The sequence below is a fragment of the Halichoeres trimaculatus genome, unplaced genomic scaffold (genome assembly GCF_033239565.1).
Source record: "Halichoeres trimaculatus isolate MK-OKI-2021-1 unplaced genomic scaffold, fHalTri1.1 fHalTri1_scaffold_19, whole genome shotgun sequence".
NCBI classification, from domain to species: Eukaryota; Metazoa; Chordata; class Actinopteri; order Labriformes; family Labridae; genus Halichoeres; species Halichoeres trimaculatus.
In genome coordinates, this window is record NW_027437197.1 from 2,148,945 (window position 1) to 2,169,739 (window position 20,795).

Sequence of the window (20,795 nt, forward strand, 5' to 3'; positions counted from 1 at the left end):
AATGTGTAACAGTCTTCAAGAGCATTTTATTGCAACATAGCAAGTGTTTACAAAAGAGTGATGAATGTCTGAGTAACAGCACTTGAAAGTAATGAGCTGGTAGAGTTTTATGACGTGAAAATGTTCAAACAAACGACATCATCTGGTGTCCTTTTCTCTATAACGTACTGTACTATACATGGCATCTTCAGATGACAGCCTGTAAAAGTGGCAATATACAAACAGATCACATTAAAAGTTAGAAAAAAGTTATTACTGTTCTAGAAATGATATATTTATATATATTTATATATACTTTTACACACATGGATAACAATCTGTTTCATGCACAAATGAGGCCCTTTGGGTTTAAACTATCGTGGCACAGAAATGAAAACACTTTTGGTTTCGTTGTAAGATTATTGTAGAACACATCACAAAGTTGATCTCACTATACCAAATCAACAAAAAAAGGTTATTATAAGTTTTTTTCAGCACCAGCACTGGATGAGAGGGTTACAAGTGGAGGAAAAGATTTGAATCCAGTAAACATTCATCACAATGGCACCAGTATCTTAAAAAGAGTGCTATCCAGACTTGGTACTACCCCTTTTTAACGCCTTATAATAAACACACTGCATTAGGATTCCTCTGCAAACAGTGCAAAGATGATCAACTAAAGCTTACATTAAAGAGTTCAGGTTCAATATGAGATGATTTTATCCAAAGTCTTTGAGGTGCTGTGTGATTTCCACTACTGTTTTCACTCTTTTAAACTCTTTATTACAAATACAAACTGTACAATATCAAAACGTTTAAAACGTGGGAGGGAAATATGGCAGAGCTACCATGAAAACATGATATTTTTAAAAAACAAAAGTGTAACAAACCATGTTTTTAAGGACATCCAATCAGCAGATGCAGGTACCTGTTTTTTTAAAGTAAAAGGTTTGTATTTCAACAGTGAAAACAGCATGAAAAAGTAAAAATGTCACACTGTAGTAAAAATCAAAGAGTCGGAATACAGGGGTATAAACATAAGGGCTCTGGTGGGAGGAAAATTTGTGCTTTCATTAGATTCAGTGACAAAGAGGACGTTAATATAAAACACCAGCAGAATTTTGAAGCAGGTTTTTGTGAATTATAAAAACTCTTGGATTTCCTGGACCCCAGCTGCTCTCACAGACTCACTCCTCTAAACACAAACACCGTCGAACCCTGAACAGCACGGCACTCCACAACATCACGTCTCCAACAAAGGCCTCTTCTCATACACTTAGCTGCCATGACGGTTTTGTAGGCCTGGTAGATTACATGAATACACACTTACACCGTCATCTATTGTACACGGATGTATTTTACAAATATGAAAAGTCATAAGAATACTTTTTTTTTCTATCAAACAAACAGAAAACAACGGTGTCTACACATGCTGTAGATCCTATGTACATAATATAAAAAATAAACACACAAATACGTACAGGTATCTTTCCATCGAGTCCGACACAAACACTCTGTTTCGACACGTCCTCATGGATCTTTAGAGTTCACCTTGTGTTTTTTTTTTTTTTTTTAAGATTTCACAAAGAATCCAACCTGCTACATTTTATCAAACAGCCCTGCGATCTCATGTCTCATATTCTAACAGTAAACAGACACGACCATGTAAAACACTCAGAAAATGAAACGTCCGGAGACTTTCGCGTGGCACAATGAGACGATGCTTGACCTCCAGTTTGGGCGCTGTGTGCTCCGTAGTGTAAGAAATGCTCATTCAGTTTGCGTTTCTGTACGACCTGGATTTTCTTTTTTAACCTTTTTGGCAACACTCATGTGCTCTGGCTGTTTTAACATGACAACACCTGAACAATCAGGAAATCTGTGCTTTGCCTTGAAAACTACTCTTGCCAGGGTTTGTTTTCACTTCCACTAAAATGCTGTCGTTTGACAGAAATAAAAAGAAATGTGCCTCCAGGTCATAAAGTAATAAGTCTTAATTATCTTTCTTTAAAGCTCAGCCCTGCCCTCCTAATCGCTGAAAATCATGAGCGTCTGTGAAAAGCATCAGAGTTGAAATAGAGGAAGACGAGTGAACAGAACGTGATGCGGCACCAACATGCGTCGCATAGATTTTTCAGGTAGCACTTTCCAAACACCAGATTGTTGACTGACTTTCCAGAGAATTGACTGGATTTTTTTTTTTTTTTAAACCATAATAATAACCATGATCATAAGAGAGGAAAGCGTGAGCAGAATCTTGATCGGGGGGATTCTGCCGTGTGTGAACTGGAAGGACGGGCAGGCAGAATCAAACAGTCGAAGGATTTGAAGAATTAGAAGTGCTACTTAGCCCGGCGCTCTGCTCTGGAGACAGGAACTACTCCGATTTATGGCAGTAAAGGTCTTTAAGGGCTTTCAGTTCTTCGATTAGTGTCTTGTTTTGGTTCTCCAGAACGGCCACTCGGTTCTCCAGACACTTGACGTACTCCTTCTTCTTCCTGCGACATTCACGGGCTGCCTCTCTGGAAAATAAAGAAACAATAAAGATTTTTTTTAAACTACATTTTAAAGATCGAAGCTGCTTCTTCATCTTTCACATTGTACACACAAGGGGTGGGAGAAAAAAAATGCTCTATGATATTTTTGAATTTTTGTCTGAAAATATCAAAATTGGGATTTCTTTCCTAATTTATTTATTTTTGTTTGCGCTGTTTTCCCTATTGTTGAGACAATTCAATTTGATTAATATTGAGTTTTGTCTCTGATTGAAAAAAATAAAATAATTAAAAAACAATGAAATAAAATTGGAATTCTTTTTGTAAAAAAAAACGTTTTTTTAGTTATTTTTTTGAATTTTTGTGAATGTAGTGTGTAGTAGTCACTGCATACTGCCTACTGCTTTTGCTTGTAGTATGTAGTATGACTGCTCTGTTGGGTTTGTTTTGCAGTAAACTACTCTGGTTTTGGAAGCTACAGCTTATGATTTTTTTTCCTTTATTATAAAAGTACAAAACAAACTATAAATATATCTAGACATTTTATTTTACTTATCACACCACAGCAGAAACATCATATTTGATTTTTAATCTTACACCAAAAGTTATGTTTATTTAAAAAAAACTGTGATCGAGTCATTATTTTAAGAGCCGATGGAAAAACCACTCCCGTTTAATCCATGTATGGTTTAAAAATGTGAATTAGTGGTTTATATGGGGTTTAAGTATGGGGTGTTTCTTTCTCATCACTTCACTTCAATCTGACGGACCAACTAACGTTAGTGTTGTTGTATTGTAGTTGTAATGTCGACTCATTTCCAGTAGATGGCAGTAATTCACCAAAACCTGCCACCAGCGTTAGACAAACAGCATTAGCGCCGTGCATTGTGGGAAAACAGTATGCCACGTAGACTGGTCCGTTGCATACTGAGAAATTTGACATCTGGGGATTTTTAGTAATTTAATTTTGCAAGTTTTGGCATACTGAATACTATACACTGAATTTCAGCCAAAATAGTAGGCACTGCTGGTGTAGTACGTGGTTTGGAAAACATCCCCTGTTTATAAGCTGGATTGGAAAAAACTTCCCACTTTTCTCCATGTTTCTCTCTGACTCACCTCTGGAGCCATTGGCTGGCCGTTCAATAAAAGATATTTCAGTCATAGAAAATTTCTATAACCAGAGTTTTTTGGATCAGTGTCAAAGCGACTGATGACACGAGAAATGTCAACGTGTCTTTCCACACCTGTTCTTCATGAGGCGGACTTCCCGTTTGCGTGTGACCTCTTCAGTGGCGCCCTGGACAGGGAGGGCTGGAGAGGAGGCCATCACCACCCCTGGGGCGATGGTGCTGGTCGGGGCTGCTCTGATCTGATACGCCTGGACGTCTCCTGAGGCAGCTGAGAGGTTTGATCGGCAGGAAGTGGGTGTTACACTTTGTTTCATGACAAAAACCACTTCTGAACAATCATTAAATCATCGTTGGTTCATTTACTGATGTTAAATATGGAAACACGACTTCACATTCAGGATGTGAGCAGAGCTGAGTCTCACCTTGAACCACCACCTGGTTACTGGGAACCAGTATCTGCTGGCCGTCACTGGTCTGTGCGTACTGGAGGATGGTGGCTCCAGGCTGAGCTGCAGCTGCGTTGGTCATGGTCAGAGTCTGAAGGCCCTGAACGCCGTCTGTGCCGTTATTGGCCAGTTGGATGGCCCCGCCCTGTGTGATGGCGACTGAGAGACAGAAAAAACTGGAAGATTAGGAAATACAAAATCAAAGGAGGATAAAATATCCATGAAAATAAGTTTATTTTACTCATATCTTGGTTTTAATTTTGTACTTTGGCTCCACAGATCCCTCTTCACTTACTGTACTGTCCGCTGCTGGTCTGGTAGATCGGCGTGGGGACGGTGACGGTGGTGATTGAGGGCGTGGCCGCTGCGACAGACGAATCCTCCTCCGCCTTTTCCTCCTCTATGCGAGGGACAGCCGGCGCGTCGGACGAGAGGTCGTTCAGGATTTTCCTGTTGGAAAAACACAAGAAATAATGTTTACTTATAAAATCAGAGGGGGCAGGGTTAGAGTGATGTCACGGTACCGAATAACCAGTTAGGTTAAACTCATCAACCTATTTGTCTTCCTCATAAAATGATTTTTTTGTGGCTTATAGACACGGATGTTGGTCTTAGCAGGGCTTAAAGAGATCACCTGTACGAAGGGCGCCGTGACAGAATCTCTCTGCGTTTCTGAGAGTCGGTCACGCTGTCCACGGACTCCTGTGAGTCCTCGCTTTCTGCTATGGTGGAGATCTGAAGCAGAGGAACAAAAACTTTAATAAACACTGTAAGACTTTGACCTCTGTGTGTGTGTGTGTGTGTGTGTGTGTGTGTGTGTTTACCTGTACGGCCTGGACCTGTGGGGACTGGATAACCGAGGGTTGTGCAGCCTGGATGACTCCATGGACCTGAACCGTCTGTCCGTTGGGGAGCTGAACCAGCGTCACAGTGGGACCTGTAGCTGAGGCGTGACCCGTCGCCATGGATACCTGCAATTCAGGGAGTGGTCAGGCCTCAGCGTGCTGGTTAACATACACCTTCACAGTGTCATTTCTTAACCGTTACCTGTGCTAAGGTAGCGATCTGAGCTGAGGTGATCTGCTGGTTCTCCGTCTCAGTCACAGCAGTCTCCGCTCCCTGCTGAGCCTCTGCTGCCGACTCCATCTTCATTTGTTAAGCTGAGGCTGGAGAGACAGAGACAGGCTGTTAGATTGGGACGCATAAAACAAACTGGCAAACAGTATTAAACAGTGAAAAAGCTGATAGTTAAGTTAGCTTAACACTTAAGCTAGATGAAAAAAGCACATTATGATGTCAGTTAGGTGGTTTGGGGGCTGTGGCCCTCATTGTGGTTCAGTTTCCAGCCATGACTCTTTGTGGCGAGCCACCCTCCTCTCTCTGCTCCTACAGCTTACAGACGAGGTAGGGATGTTAGTTGGAATGAACATTTAAAAGAGGATTTACTGGTATCTGTTATTGGTACAATTTCAACTCACACAGTTTGACTGGATATCAGTGACAAGGGTTGGATCTACAGAGCAGGTCTTAGGGATGGGTACTGTTCACATTTAAAACGATGCCTGGTACCTGAAAATCAGTATCAGTACCAACCAGTATCAACGGTACAAATTTTAAGTACCATTTTTGTCTGTATGTGGTGATGAATAGTTTTTTTTAATTAAAAATCTCACCGTTTTTTAATTTAACATATCTAATATATAAACTTGCAATGCTGTGTTCAAGTCCAGCATGGAAATTCGCCTACCCTTCCACTCCCTCACAGCCACAAGGATGTGTTTAGGAACCAAAACATGGTACCGTTTGATTTTATGTGAATCTGTACTACTATAGAATTTGGTTGGTACCTATAAAAGCACCTGATTTGGAACCAATCCCTAACAGATCTATTCTAAAAATAAGTTACACCTGTTACTGAATCTGTTTGATCTAACTCTAGGATTTCACATGAGAGAAAAAAAAAATTAGACATTGGTTTTCTGACACATGCAGTAAACTGGTTTAAAAAAAGTTGAATAAAGTCACTGATGGTGAAAAAGTGTTGAAGTTGAGTGTCTTTAGTTTCTGACAACATTTGCATTTAGTCATTGCTTTTTTCCAAATCTAACAAAGGAAAAGGAGATAACGAACACAGCTCTCTGTGGTGTGTTTATTATATTTCATATTTATTGCAATAAAATACAAATATATTAGATATAAATAGCCTAATGATTTTTTTGTTATGATTTGGTTTTGGGTTTGTTTGTTTCTTTTTTCACTTGTGTTTTTGTGTTTCCTGAGTTTTATTTGTGATTATTTCTTCATAATTCTTGTATATTTGTTTTTTTTTCTGTTTCCTAATTTGGTCTAGTTTTTGCTCCTTGTGTTTTTGGTTTGGTTCTTCTGGTATGTGGCTCTTATGTTTATTCTTAGTGTTTCTGTGTTTTGGATTTATCTTGTCACTATCCCGGGTGTGTATCCTGTCACGTGTCCCATGTCTGCTGGTTTTCCTAGAGTGTTTTTTTTTTTTAAGTGTTTAGTTTTATGGATTTCTTTACTTTGGACTTTGAGTTTTTGTTAAATTAATATCTCTGAATCTGCATTTGGATCTTCCTCCTCCTTTTGTTTCCTGCTTTGTGGATTGTGACGTCATATTCTACTGACTTTTCTTTGCATGTTGTTAACTTTTGCAGTGCTTTAACTCCAGCAGTTCCTGAGCAGATGAGTTTTATAGAGTGAAAAGTGTTAAAGTGAAATGCATTGAGGTTTACAGTAACTTAGAGAAAAGTTCGTGTTATTTCCTGTCGTTAAATGTACAGTAATTACTTCAACTCGGTCTCTCGTTGCATTGCGCAAGAAGAGTTAACCTGGTGCCAAACAAACTGCACCTCCTCTCCTCAACATTTGATGATTGTAGGAAAAGGAAGAGGAGCTTTGGTTTTGCTCTCTGTCTGCAGGCGCTGTCTGTCAGACAGGGCTGATCTGGGCCGTGTTGTTCACGGAGCTCAGTGATCTCACACTGTGCGTAGCTTCTCTCCGCTGCATGATTGGCTTTACACATTTCTCCCTCTGCTTTTCAAAAATCACTCGGATGCTCCGTGTGTGACAGCACAGCCACATGGCCGGGCAACGCCCCCTCAACGCGGCTACGGTCACATCCCGGGAGATAGGGAGCGATTATAACTTACATTAATGTAAAAACAAGGTGTGTGTTAAACCTGTAGGCCTGCTTATTTCACATTTTCAACGCGACGGCCTGCACAGGCTGACCCTATCTACACCAATAAAAAAAACACCAACAAGGTTTTCATTCAGCTGTGGTTACATAAACAGATGTTAAAAATGAAAAACATGGAGAAATATAAAAATGTGATTCAGCTGTGACAGTGTAGAAACACAACTCAGCATTTCATGGTTTGCGCTTTTTAACCATTGAGGGAAAAACGCGGTATTCTGTGTGAACAACCCTCCGTAAAGAAACAGCCGAGAGTCTCCACATCAGTCAGATCCTGTCACTTTCTGATGAGCAAACAGCTCCTCATCTGTCACCCCAAAGCCTCACATTTCCAGTGTTTCTCCCCTCCAGCCGCAGACTCCCCTCCCTCCATCCTGCTACAAACACACAGCGGCGCCATGATCTCTTTGTTTCCTTCGGGCCGAACCCGACCAGACCGACACGTTCTACGGCTTCGCGCCGTTTCCCTGAGCCCCGGACACCGCGCGGTCCTTACCGATACAGGCTCCTTTCGTCACTCCCGGGCCTCCGGAGCTCCACTTTTATTCTGGCCGACACGTAAGAGCCCGCGTCAGGCTACACCTCCGCCGCGTCACCGGGAACAACAACACGGAGATTGGAGAAGGACGAGAAAGCAGATGGCGACACAAGGCGGAAATACCCGAGGTGTGAACGAAGTGGGGCGGAAAAAGCCGAAGTGTGGCGGATCAAAACGACGCTCCTCGCCTGGTGAAGCTTTTGGCAGAATAACTACATTTTACTGGAAGCGGTTTTTTAGCGGCTGAACAATGACTCTAAAACAAAAACCACATGTTTTATCAATCCAAAAACTACTCTTGGGAGCTCTAACAGTTAGTTTATAAAATAAAAAGGGTTTCTTAGGTTTATAAGCAAATGAAAAAGGCAAATCGACTTTTTAAACTAAACTAAACTAAACTAAACTAAACTAAACTAAACTAAACTAAACTAAACTAAACTAAACTGATATGACCCAAGCAATAATTAATAAATCCCAGTTAACTGTGACATAAAAGAAATAATCTTCAACCCTGAAAATGTATCTTGAAAGTAAATACATATTTTATATTAATTTTTTTTCCAGTTTTATCGATCCTACAAACCCAGTGTTTGTGGGCCAAATAACACTGTTAAAGTTATAGTTTTTGCAAAAGATAACCCCAAACTTATTTTTCAACTATCTACTACTGACTAACCACTGCCTCATCAGGCAGTTGCAAACATTTCAAAAAATTTCTGAAACTCAACAAATTAACAAAAGTCCAAAATAAATAAATAAATAAATATAACATTTAAAAAAAATCCAAAATAAAAAAAAATGGCAAAATAAAAAAACTTTTTTAAAACTAACCACTGCATCATGAAGCAGTTGCAAAAAATTCATAAAATTTCTAAAACTCAAAAAATTAACAAAATTCCAAAATAAAAATAAATGAGTAAATAAAAATTAAAATTAAAAATAAAATAAAAATAATCCAAAATGTAAAAAAAATTAAAAAAAAAAAAAAAAAAGATTCAAAAAACATTTGCAATTTTTTTTTTTTTTTTTTTTTTTTTTTTTTTACAGTTTTACAGGAATTTAAAAAATGTTGAAAAGTTCATGGAATTTGTAATTATAATCAATTTGCAAAAGTTTTAAAATTTTTGAAAGAATATTTGAATTTACGAAAACATATTATGATAACATTGCTCGACAATGTCTCATTTTTTGTGGTTTGCCAATGTTTTGCCACATATCAAGCATGTGTCTTAATCTGGCACATTGTTAGTTAAATGAACCCATCCATTCCACACAGAATTAAAATCTGTCTTTTCTTCCAGATTAGTCTTTTTGTAGATGTAGTTATCTTCCCAGGGCTGTAAAACTTGAGGTTAGCCACAGGTGCATGGAAAGTTGGTGGGCTGTTGATGTTGTAGGAGGTGAAGTAGAGCGGTGGCAGGCTTTATTCAACATGAACTGATAACCTAAGTATTTGATTGAAAAAAGCACATTTTGGTGAAGCAGTCCTCCCTGAGCCCTCTAGAGGGAGACAAATGATCATTTTGAAGCTCACCAATCAGAGCTCTTGTTACTCCAGAATATATTCCACCTTACATAATGTACAAAAATAAATAGTCTCATGGGAAGAGTTTGGAAAATTGGCTCATTTGTTGCAGCTTAAAAGCATAACAGATATAAAATTCTGTTTTCCTCTCATGCATCATGGTGATCTAGAAAAAAAACATCATTATTTGATCAGATGTCACCTCAGATTCTGTAAACTTACATGTGTTTCCTGTGCTGGAGGCTCAGTTAATGATAATTTATGCTTTCTGTTTTACATTTATGGGCTTAACTTGTTTGTCACACATCCTTGTCCCTTCTGTCCCTTCCCATCACACTTCCAGCTACCTGCCCACTTTGCATATATATTTTTAAAGGTTACGCAACAGCGAGAGCACGGCACAGATCAGTTTAAACCAAATCATAAGAATTTAGGAAAGAAGACATTTTATTCTTACTATTTAAGCATCTTTAAAGCCATATTTTATTTTTTATTTTACCACATATTAAAAATTACAGCTACCGACTCAGTGCTGGAAGAAAACCTACAACCAGCTCACACTGAGGCTGAAAAATCAATGGGTTATGTAAGTCTTGATTTTTCAGTTTCTTTTACAGCTGTGGAGACAAACATCATCCTGTGAATTAACGTGATTTAACTTCTCTTTTCTCCTTTTTATCACAAGATTGAGAAATCTAATTTGACGTATAATTTGACATTTTCCTGTTTTCTTTCCAGGAACGATAACCCATCACAGCACAGCCTGTTGTTTGAGACCTCCCCTGCTGGTGGCGCTGTAGAGCTGCATAAACTCTCCGACCATGTGCTCCTCAGCCTGCGCCTCCCCTCCTCCTCCTCTTCCTCCCCCTCCTCCTCCTCCTCCTCCCTGGTGACAGAGAGAGGAGAGCTGCTGGTGTGTCATCACGCAGATATGTGGAGTTTATCAAGGCAATTCTTTTTATAATCCTCCTGATGCTCGTTGCCTGTGTTTTATCTGTTTAATAGCATTTTACGGCTACACGCCATAAAAAACACCCTTTTTATTGTGACACCAAACACATTGTTTGGGGAATTGACCCTGCCTGGGTAATGAACAGCAGTGAATTTGCAGCCAGTTGTAAAAAGAAAAAAAGGAAAACAGTGGGAGAGGCGGGTGGAAGGGCTGAGAGGGGGGAGACAATTTTGACCCTAAGAGGAGGGGAGGAATATTTTAGAGGAGGGGGGAGGATGCCTCCTCTCCACATCCCATTAGAGGCTTCAGATGGCTGGGTTTGGTTGTTTATGGCTCTGAACAGGAACTGTCCACTGCACAGTAGTTAACTAATTATAGAAATGTAAAAGAAATCAACAGCAGCAGGTTCAGAGCTGAAAGAGACAGAGAGGACATGAAGCAGAGACGTACAGACAGATCAATACAGACTGACGGGAGCTTAGTGTGATATTAGAAACGACCTGGACTGAATATTGAGGTCTCAGGTAAATAAAACTGTACAGGAGGGAATTGACTGATGTTTATAACAAGAGCAGGAGAGTAAAATAAGAAAAAGTCAAAAGATTGAAGCTTTCGTTATTGCTTTACCCTACATCATTACCTCTGAATTACTTCCTGGAACCAAATTGGAGCATTTTAGAGTACTCAAGCGGATCAGGGAAAAGATACATCAGATAAGAATAATCACACCAAGTGCTTATCAGATATAAAAAATAATAAAACACATGCAAAGGCCCTGTTTACATGACAACGTTTAAGAGTCGTTCTGAAAACGCTGAAACGTAGTGAAAAAAATCTGCGTATACATGGAAACAAAGAGGAACTGAAAACACTGTAGTAAGCATGCCAGGCCTGTAGTTGGTGCTGTAACTGTCTTGTCCAGCTTTTTAGAAGTAGAGTTGAACCGATCATCTGGTGTATTGGGGAATACTAAGTACAAAAGTGGAGCAACAGATGCTAATTTTGTTTAAAGACAGTCAGCAGATTCAGCAGATTGAGCAGCACAAGCTCAACACGGTAGTTGGCAACAATCGTTGTCGTGTAAACTGCCCCAAAATGCAGTTGTTGAAATAACACCACCAGTCAACAGCGCCCCCAGCAGGAAGTATCTGGAACTACAGGCTGTTTTATGTCAGGTTCTGATTCGTGGAAAGAAATCAAGAACTCTGTCAAGTTATAACATTAGTGTTGTTATTCTGGATTAGATGAAGCCAAGAGATTTACAGCACCCCCTGCTGATTATATTACAATATAATATAATATAAAATAATATAATGTAATATAAAATAATATAATATAATATAATACTATACAATATAATATAATATAATATAATATAATATAATATAATATAATATAATATAATATAATATATTATATAAAATTTAATATGATGTAATATAATATGATAAACTAAATATAATATAATATAATTTAATATAATATAATATAATATAATAGAAAATTAATATAATATAATAGAAAAGAATAGAATATTGTTTTATTGATTCCACGTAGGAGATTTATTTTTTTATTTTTAGCCACTGCAGCTCACATAAAAAGTGCAATATATGCAATAACAATAAAAAAATAGAATAATAATAGAATAAGTATACAAAATTAGAAATTTGAAGAAATACAAAAATAGAAGAAAAATATTAATATTTTAACATATTTACATAAAAATAAACAAGGACAGTAAGTAATGGTGAGTACTGGGATGATATGAACAAAAAAAAGAGTATATTTGATAATTTATTCATTTTTTTTAATGATGTATGGCACAAGTTGCATTATAGGCCATAAACCCCGCCCCCGCTATTAGTCCAGATGGAGCGCCACTCAAACTATGAAATTAAAATACACGTCGAATAGGTTTTTTGTCATGACAGTTAGGTTTTGTCACGCTCATTTTTCTAAAAAAATACTTTTAATAAGTTATTTGATTTTAAAAAGCGAGGATGTGACATCATGATTGACAGCTCTGATGACTAATGACGGCTTTTCTAAGCATTCTGTGCCAGATTTTATGAACATTAATGGGTCTAAATCTGTTAAGGTTTTTGGAAAGTGACTTGAGATAATGTTTGTTATGATTTGGCGCTATACAAATAAAGATTGATTGATTGATTTGCAGGTCAGACTAGAAAGAGCTGGAGAAATCTTAACAAGCTTTGACGCCTCGATGCATGCAGCTCAGGTCGCTTGTGGGAACATGGAGCAGATATGAAGGGACACTGTGTATTTTAAACAATCAATGGGTCTGAATCTGTCAGAAAACACTCACTGGATATTTCACCTTATAATCAAATGACTCATTAACGCTTCCTCCATGTTTATCGTTTCCTCTGTGGTTAACCAACGGTTTACTGCTCCACAACATGTCTGTGTTTGACATTTTGAATCCCTCTGAAAATGTGCTCTGCATCAAAATCAACCCATCTTCCAAAAAGATAACACACTTTAAGTGCAGGAGTGCATCTAATGGTTAAAAACAGACGTAAATGAGGGGATAACGGGCCGGGGACCAACAGAGAAATGAGAGGGGGATCTGGGAAGAGGAGGGAGAGGTGTGATCTTCATGGAGGAAAAAAAAACGACACACATGCACAAAAAGACAGAGACAGCAGACACAGAAAGAGAAAGAATCAATAGAGGCATTTGGTCTATTATCATAAACACACAGTGTGTGTGTGTGTGTGTGTGTGTGAGTGTGTGTGTTGTGTGTGTGTTTGTGTGGGAAGAATGGTGTGTTTTATCTCCAGATGGTTGACTGAGACTTGGCTGCTTGGTACAGAGAGTCGGAGAGAAAAGCAGGCAGAAGGCGTCTTTTCTACTTGAGCCCGACGAAATGTGTGTGTGTGTGTGTGTGTGTGTGTGTGTGTGTGTGTGTGTGTGTGTGTGTGTGTGTGTGTGTGTGTGTGTGTGTGTGTACCATGTCTGCCAACCTGCCTGCCTGTGTGTGCAAGTGCACATGTAGAAGTGTGTGTGAGTGTGTGTTTGACTGACCTTGAGGAAGGAGGCTCAGTCGGAGGAGAGAGGGATGAGGAGGCCCCCCCACCTCCTCCACCTCCCCCACCTCCTGCTGTGCCCCCCCCCCCTCCTCCTGTCCATCTCTCCTTCTCTTTCATTCTTTCATCGTCTCTTCTTTAAACACGCTGGCTTCCTTTTTCCTCACCCCCTTCCTTCCTCTCTTTGCTCCTTCACCCCTTTCATCCTCACACCTTGTCTCCTCTCCTCTCATCTGTCTGTGTTTGCTTTCCTTGGCCCCTTATTTGCTTCCCTTTGTGACTGCGTGGACCCTACCTACTCTCATTGTTCAAAAGTGATGCCAATCTAGCCCCTCCCCCTGGGCCCTGACTTCCTGTGTGTCAGACTCCAGTGGTAGGGATCAGATCTTAGAGGTGTGTTATTGATCTTCAGTATTGACGTCCCGACCCCTCGTCTAACCCAAACACACGTTTAACTCACCAGTAAATCGTCAGAGATCCTTTAAGGAGGACTTGTTCTACATTTTAATGGATTCTGGAGTCGGTGGAGCAGAAAGTCACAGTTTTAGAGACTCTTCCTCCTCTCCTCTGCTGGTCTAGTCCTGGATTGAAAACAGAGCCGTCAATCAGAGTCAGTCCTCGTTTTTGTATCAAACAACAAATTCAACCAAACTTCTCTGAAAAGTTAATAATCAGACATTAATCAGCAAGATAAGAACAAACTTTAACAACATTAAGCCTGTTTCAGAATAAGACCTCTGCAGCCAGCCTGTAGGGGGAGCTCTAAATGTTTTGTCCCGTCCCATACCCTGCTCCTTTCCTGCAGTTTAATCTGGATCATTGATGTCTTCATGAAATGGTTGTAACATGTTTTGGTCCAAAAAGCCAATAAATCAAGCACAGCAGCATTGTTTCCAGGCTCTCATAGCCCCTCTGTTCAGAACGCTCTGATTTAGTGGGCGTGGCCTTCATATGTAAATGAGCCACCGCTGATACCGCCCCGCTCTTCAGCGTCACTGAGAGCGGCGCCACGAGCTCCGAGTGCACAATGTTTAGAAAACAGAGAAGCTCGTTTACTGTAACATTACAGGCTAAAACAACAGGCTAACAGCAGCTAAAGTTAGCATCCTGAAGCTAACACAGAGACAGGGGGGACACTGAGGAAAAGCTCTTCCATCTGCTCCACAGCACACAGCATTTAAAATACTCACATTTCAGGGTCCCAGGTTTGTTGGAGGATGGTTGGTAATGCGCCTGGATTCAGGACCAGTCTATTGGCTAGCCCTCTGTTGGACTGTCCAAAGTTGGAAAAGCAGTCGGCCGTGAAGTGACTAGCACACACATGCACAGTTTTACTGAGTGTAGCTGGAACATTTCCTTGATAAATGAACTCTAGACACTTAGTCTGTCTTCTTCTGAGATGGGAAGCTTGTACATGGAACTATGTGGCTGTTTACAGCCAAAAACAGAGCAGTGATGGCTCTTCAACTTTGGCATTCTCCTCCCGGGGAGAGGAGTGGGCGGGGAGGGGGTTCAAGGGTATCTGCTCCGGTGGACCAATCAGGTCAGACTTGCTCCTGATTGGTCAAAAAAAGGGAATCACTGACGTCGGCAAATCCCCAAAATCCAAACAGCTCGTTTTAGGTCGGGATTTTACATTTTTCACATCCTTTTAGGGGCCCCATAAAAATCAAAATGACATCCAAGTGGGGGAAGAAAAATGTGCCTAACAAGTTTCTTGAAATAAGAATAATTTCTAAAAACAAGAAACATTTTTTTCCTGATATTGTGATACTCTTTACAAGCCATCCAAACATCATTTTGTCATTAAATATCTTAAAATAAGACATTTTTCTGGACTTGTCAGGTAAACGGGCTAAGATTAAGTGTAATAAAACACTTTCCTAAAATATAAGATGTAAACACTTTCTTAGATTTCACTTTTTGCTGTGTCTTATCATTATTTCCTGCTGTCTCTTCTCCAGTGCTGTGTGCCTGCAGAGCCAGAAGCTGCAGTTCTGGGACCACATCTCATGTGTTGATATGACAGTTAGGGTTAGAGTTACACACTGTAAATAGTCATGTTTGGTGGTTTAAATCGTCCCGTTATGATCTAACACATTGGTAGCACTAATGCAAGCGTGACTTTTATATTCGGTTGTAATCCATGGGGTTCATAAAAAGGAGGAGCCTCTTTGTGACTTGCTGTTTACAGTGAAACTGAGACCTTTGGGTGGCTCTTATCCCGGGTTGTAATGAACAAAGATTTTACTGTTTTCATTTGAAGATTTATCTGGAAACAGAAACTCAGATTCTGTTTGGATCTGAACACAGATCTATGAAAGTTGGACATAAACAAAAAAAGAAGTCATAAGAGGTCTGAGTCTCCTTGTTTCCTTTCCTACCTCTCCTCTCTTCTCTCCTTTCATCCCTTCCTTTCCTCTCATTCTTTCTTTTTCTCCCATATTGCGTCACCTCTCCTCTCCCGTCTCTGGGATCCTTTCTTGTCTCCTTTCTTCCCTCGTTTCATCTCCTCTCTCCTCCTCTCCCCGCTGACTCTCTGCAGACTCCTCCAACAGTCGCTCTCAGCAGCCAAGGTGTTTTGCATGAAAGAGAGGAAGAAAAGAGGGAACACAGAGACGTCTAAAGAAAAGGGGGAGCAGGCAATCAAATGCCAAACTAAAGCTCTTTGAAAGGCTTTGGAAGCTTCTGGATGTCCGGGGGGTAATTTGAAAAGAAGCTGCCAGGGGGAGACGGTCGAAGAGAAGGTGTGACAGTCTGTCTGCAATATGTTTCATATTCACAAAGGGTCCGAAAGCAGCGCTTTGATTCCTCCACAGCACTTCTATCAGCATGTTTCACGGCGTCACAGACTCTGCTCGCTCAGAAAACCCCGTTTTGTTCTGTTGTCCTTCAAATAAAGACGTGCTCCAGGCTCTGCACCCAGTGATTGTTTGCTGCTTCAAATCTTCTCCACAGACGCACGCAGACCACGTTTCTCAATCTCTTTGTGTCTTTTTTCAACCGGGGCTCTCACATATGCCCCTGAACAGTTTCAGGGTTAAGTGTTGAGGGGATGAAAGTTCATATTCTTCCATTTCTATCACAGGAGACGAGATTAAAACTAACCAGAAAATCACAGTTAGTCACTGGTAAACCTTAAACAATGGGAGCTGATGTATTTTAATAACTGTAATAAAAAGGATGTAATTATATCATGTAACTAACAGGTCCATAGGGGGCAGTGTTGGTTCCTTATGCTAGCTACAGCCAACCACAAAAACCTTGACCTTGCGTTGTCTTTTTTTTTTTTGTGTTTCCTGTCTGTAACTTTGTGTTTTGCTGCTGCATGTCTCGGCCAAGTCTCCCTGAAAAAGAGGTTTTTAATCTCAATGGGACCAACCTGGTTAAATAAGGGTTAAATGAATAATTGAGATAAAAAAGTCAAAATTGTAGGAAAAAAATAAAAATTAAAAGTCACGTTATTATGGCTTTAATCTCATTATTTTGACTTTTTTTTTTGCATATTTATGAATTTTTATGTCATAATTCTAATTTGATTATTTCATAATTTTAAACTTTTTTATTATCTTTTTTTTTTTTTTACTGGCCAAAATGGGCTTCCATACCTGCCCTCTTCAGGCGTTACATCCAAAAAAAGACAAAATGCACAAAAAATATAACTTAAGAAAAAAGACCAAAAAGTGTGCAAGGAGCAGAAGAGGATGGTAAGTTTTTGATCTTAATTTTTTCCACAGCACTGCAAAAAAAATTAAACCTAAGCAAGTGTTTGTGTTTAATTTTAAGTAAAAATTGTCTTCTTGGACACAACATGAGCCACATTCACCTAAGAAATATATAAAATTGCTTATTTCCAGAAAGTTGAGACAAAAGTGGCTCTTATAGAGGAAAACAATCTGCTAATGTTGATAAAATGTACTTATCAAAGTTTCTTGCAGTGAGAATAACTGTTATGACTTGTTTTGACCGCCCTGAAGCGCGCTTACAGGCATGTTCATTAAATATGTTTAAATAAACTTATGACACATAAACCCTCACAGCTGAGTGTTGTTATGATATTCAAATTTGTTGTCAGGCCAATAAATCAATCTGTGAAAATGTGAAAAGTGGACGTTTAAAGAGCAGAGGGTTCCTGTTAAATTGTCCTAAAACTGTGCCCAAACAAAGGTTAAATTGTAGTATTGATGACGCATATTATATTATTTTATTTTATTTTATTTTATTTTAATTTAATTTATTTTATCTGATTTAATTTAATTTAATTTAATTTAATTTAATTTAATTCTATTTTATTTAATATCATATTATATTATATTATGTCATTTTATATCATTTGCTTATATTAATTTCTAAATATTTTATCTTGTATTTTTAGATAATATATCTTATATCATATTATATCATTTTATATCTTTTTTTTATCATATTATATTATTTCACTTTATTTTATTGTATTATATTATATTATATTATATTATATCATTTTATATCATTTGATTATATAATATTTTATTATATTATATTTTATCATATTATATTATATTATATTATATTATTTTATTTTATTTTATATTTTATTTTATTATATTATATTATATTATATTATATTATATTATATTATATTATATTATATTATATTATATTATTTTATATTTTATCATATTATATTATATTATATTATATTATATTATATTATATATTTTTGTAAGCTGGATAAAAAGGAGGTGGGGTTGACTCCATGAGCAAAATATCGACTCAGCATTCATGTGAACAGCGTGCTCCATAATATCTGACAAACTCTACATCTTTGAGCATGTTGTCACCTTGAAGCCACCAAACCATGAAATTCAGGCCTGCAGCCCATAAATAACCATTACCCTCTCTCCGTCTTCAGCATCCCCCTTTTTCCTCTCTTTCTGAAGTGACTCCTTCATTCAAACAGCGTCTGTCAGAGATTTACTGTTTGCTCAGCCCACACACACCTGCGCTGTTACTCTACTCCACGCGCACTAACACACCTGAAGTCTCAGTCTGACACTCATTGTTCCTCTGTTGTGTGAAGAGTGTGTGTGTTAGTGTGTGTGTGTGAAGAGGGAACGGTGCGTGGGCAGATCGTCTTCAAACACCTTTTCATATCAGACATGCGCTGATATTAAAATACTGGGGTTTTGTCGGCTCCATCTATCTTCTCCTTGTTTCCGCTGTGACCTTTAGAGAGTGCAGCAGGAGGCGGAGGAGACCGGAGAAGGAGGAAGTGGAGACCTTTACGGATGAAGTGGATCCTCATTGTGTAATTTTCCACTTTGCCTCTTTAGAAAAGTGTTAACTAGGCTGCTGCTGTGAGAAAGCTCCAGATTTATGATTTCAGACTTTAGTTTGTCCTGTACACAAAGAAAACATCCAACAAGAGAAAAATAAGTTGAAGGTTTTCAGGAGCTGCTTGAGATCCTCTCTCGTCTCCTTGGATCCTGATCCAAAAAGCAGCTCAGACCGTCTCAGCTCGACTCTACGCCTGAGTCTGACTTGGTTTTCCGCATCCCTCATCCCTGATGAGAACATTCATGAACTGACAATGAACTTTATCTCTGCTTTGCATCCAAAGAACGGAGCAGGCTTCTTATTTCTCCGTCTGTGCATCCTCATTTCTGCATTTAATGTCTGGGAGAGCAGCGTCTCATCTCCCCTGAGCGCAGCCTGAGTGCATGCAGAGGAGGAGTGGGAGGCGAGAGGAGGCGAGCGGCAGAGGCCTCAGCTCGGCTATTTTTACGAGACACATAATAAAGATATGGAGATGAAGCGTCTATGTGCTACCTGAGGACCTCTCCTCCCTCCCAGTCTGGCCCAACAACCTCTCCTCTTGTTTCCGCCCGTGGAGGATAGAGAGAACAGGCCGAGATGAATGAGAGTAATAACCCGACTGTCAGCGGAGACAGAGAGCAGCGGGGAGGAGGGTCATGATGGTGTAAACACCAGAGCGAAAGCTTGCAGGTCTGCGGTTCTATTTTTACTACGGCACAGGGGGGAGGCGGTGGAGGAGGAGGAGGAGGAGAAAATGGAGCGGAGGGAGGAGAGAGGAAGTGGTATGAAGATGTGAGCTCTGCATTATTCATGGAGTCGGTGGAGGAGCATGGACAGCGCTGGGACATCTCTCACAGCCTGCACACAAACACACCAGGACCAGGCTAGCATGGATGCTGCGTTAGCATGTTAGCCTGTTAGCTAAAGAGGAGTTTTTATCTAACGTCTGAGAAATCATTCAGAGACAAACTGAGAAAATCACCCTGTCCCAGATGGATGACTCAATCCAAGTTCCCACCTCAGCCCCTGAGACCAGGAACCTTTAATGAGTTCCCTATAGGTGTCATTCAACCAGGAACAAACAACACCAGGAACTAAATGGTTACTTTGACCTACTGTTGTCTGACGAAGACCTGGGTAGAATAGAAAATACTTTATCTCCTACGGGAAATTCAGGGGTCCCAGCAGCAATCGAAGAAAACAAAAGTAAGAACACCTCCTTCTCCCCAGCTTATGGGAAACATCTGGCCTTGCACCAGTTAGCATTGACATGCTACAGGCTGCTAACAGCTGAGTTCACATGTAAACAGTGCAGCCATGGTTACATGTAGGATCTCCAGACAAACACAGGAGAAGAAGTAGAAAAAATATCACTGAAGACACAAAAAGTTTGGTGTCCATGACCAACAAACGAGCCATACAAAGTAACGATCCACTCCAAATACAAAGATGGTAAAAAAGAGACGAAAAAAATTACAAGAAACGGACAAAGACAAGAGAGCTGCTGCAACAAGCAGCTACTTGGGCAGCGCCTAGCAACGGAAAAACAAACAAAAACAAAAACTACCCAAATCAGGCTCTTGACCTCAGGAAAAAAATAAAAGGAGTTGCAACACACCACCAGACCAGCAGGGGGCAGTGGGACAATGATAAAGGCCATTTAGCAAACATGGCAGCATAAGGAGACAGATATAGAGGGGATTAAGCCTGGAGTGGCAGGGTTATTGGACTAAAACTCAAAAAAACATCTGCATCTGGGTCTACAAAGATGGCAGTCCATCTGTTAGGGACTTCTGCTGTAGTGGTGTTGATTGTTCTTCATTGGGCTGTGGATATATTTGTTTAATCAAGCTGTCAGTGGTCAAAGCTATGCTAAAATATATATTTTAAACAACCTTTTTTCTCTTTTTTATTTTTTCTCTTTTTTCTTTTTTTTCTTTTTTTTCTCTTTTTTTTCTTCTTTTTTTTTCTTTTTTTCTTTTTTCTTCTTTTTTCTCATTTTTTCTATTTTCTTTTTTCTTTTTTCTTTCTTTTTTTTCTTTTTTTCTTTTTTTTCCTTTTTTTTTTTCTTTTTTTTTTTCTGTGGACTTTAAACCATGCTCAGTTGGTACTAAGGGGCCCAAAGTGAGCCAAGAAAATCTCCCCCACACCATCACACCAGCAGC

At 39.3% G+C, this 20,795-nt stretch overlaps 1 protein-coding gene across 1 annotated transcript; it reads right to left on the reverse strand.

Moving 5' to 3' along the window:
• Positions 1–15: 15 nt before the first annotated feature.
• On the reverse strand, positions 16–7,913 carry creb1b (cAMP responsive element binding protein 1b). The gene is made up of 8 exons (XM_074694916.1): positions 7,764–7,913; positions 5,101–5,219; positions 4,878–5,024; positions 4,688–4,788; positions 4,349–4,503; positions 4,030–4,212; positions 3,722–3,875; positions 16–2,501 (listed from the first exon to the last, which is right to left on the reverse strand). Exons 2-8 carry the CDS (start codon positions 5,203–5,205, stop codon positions 2,357–2,359), a joined length of 990 nt encoding a protein of 329 aa, XP_074551017.1. The 5' UTR covers positions 5,206–5,219; positions 7,764–7,913; the 3' UTR covers positions 16–2,356.
• Between the last annotated feature and the right edge of the window lie 12,882 nt (positions 7,914–20,795).

Coding starts and splice junctions, on each gene's coding strand:
- creb1b (XM_074694916.1), bottom strand. CDS start 5,205: ATGAAGATGGAGTCGGCAGCAGAGGCTCAGCAGGGAGCGGAGACTGCT. Junction 3,876..4,029: donor TAACCAGGTGGTGGTTCAAG/GTGAGACTCAGC, acceptor CAAACCTCTCAG/CTGCCTCAGGAGACGTCCAG. Junction 2,502..3,721: donor GTCCGCCTCATGAAGAACAG/GTGTGGAAAGAC, acceptor TTTATTTTCCAG/AGAGGCAGCCCGTGAATGTC.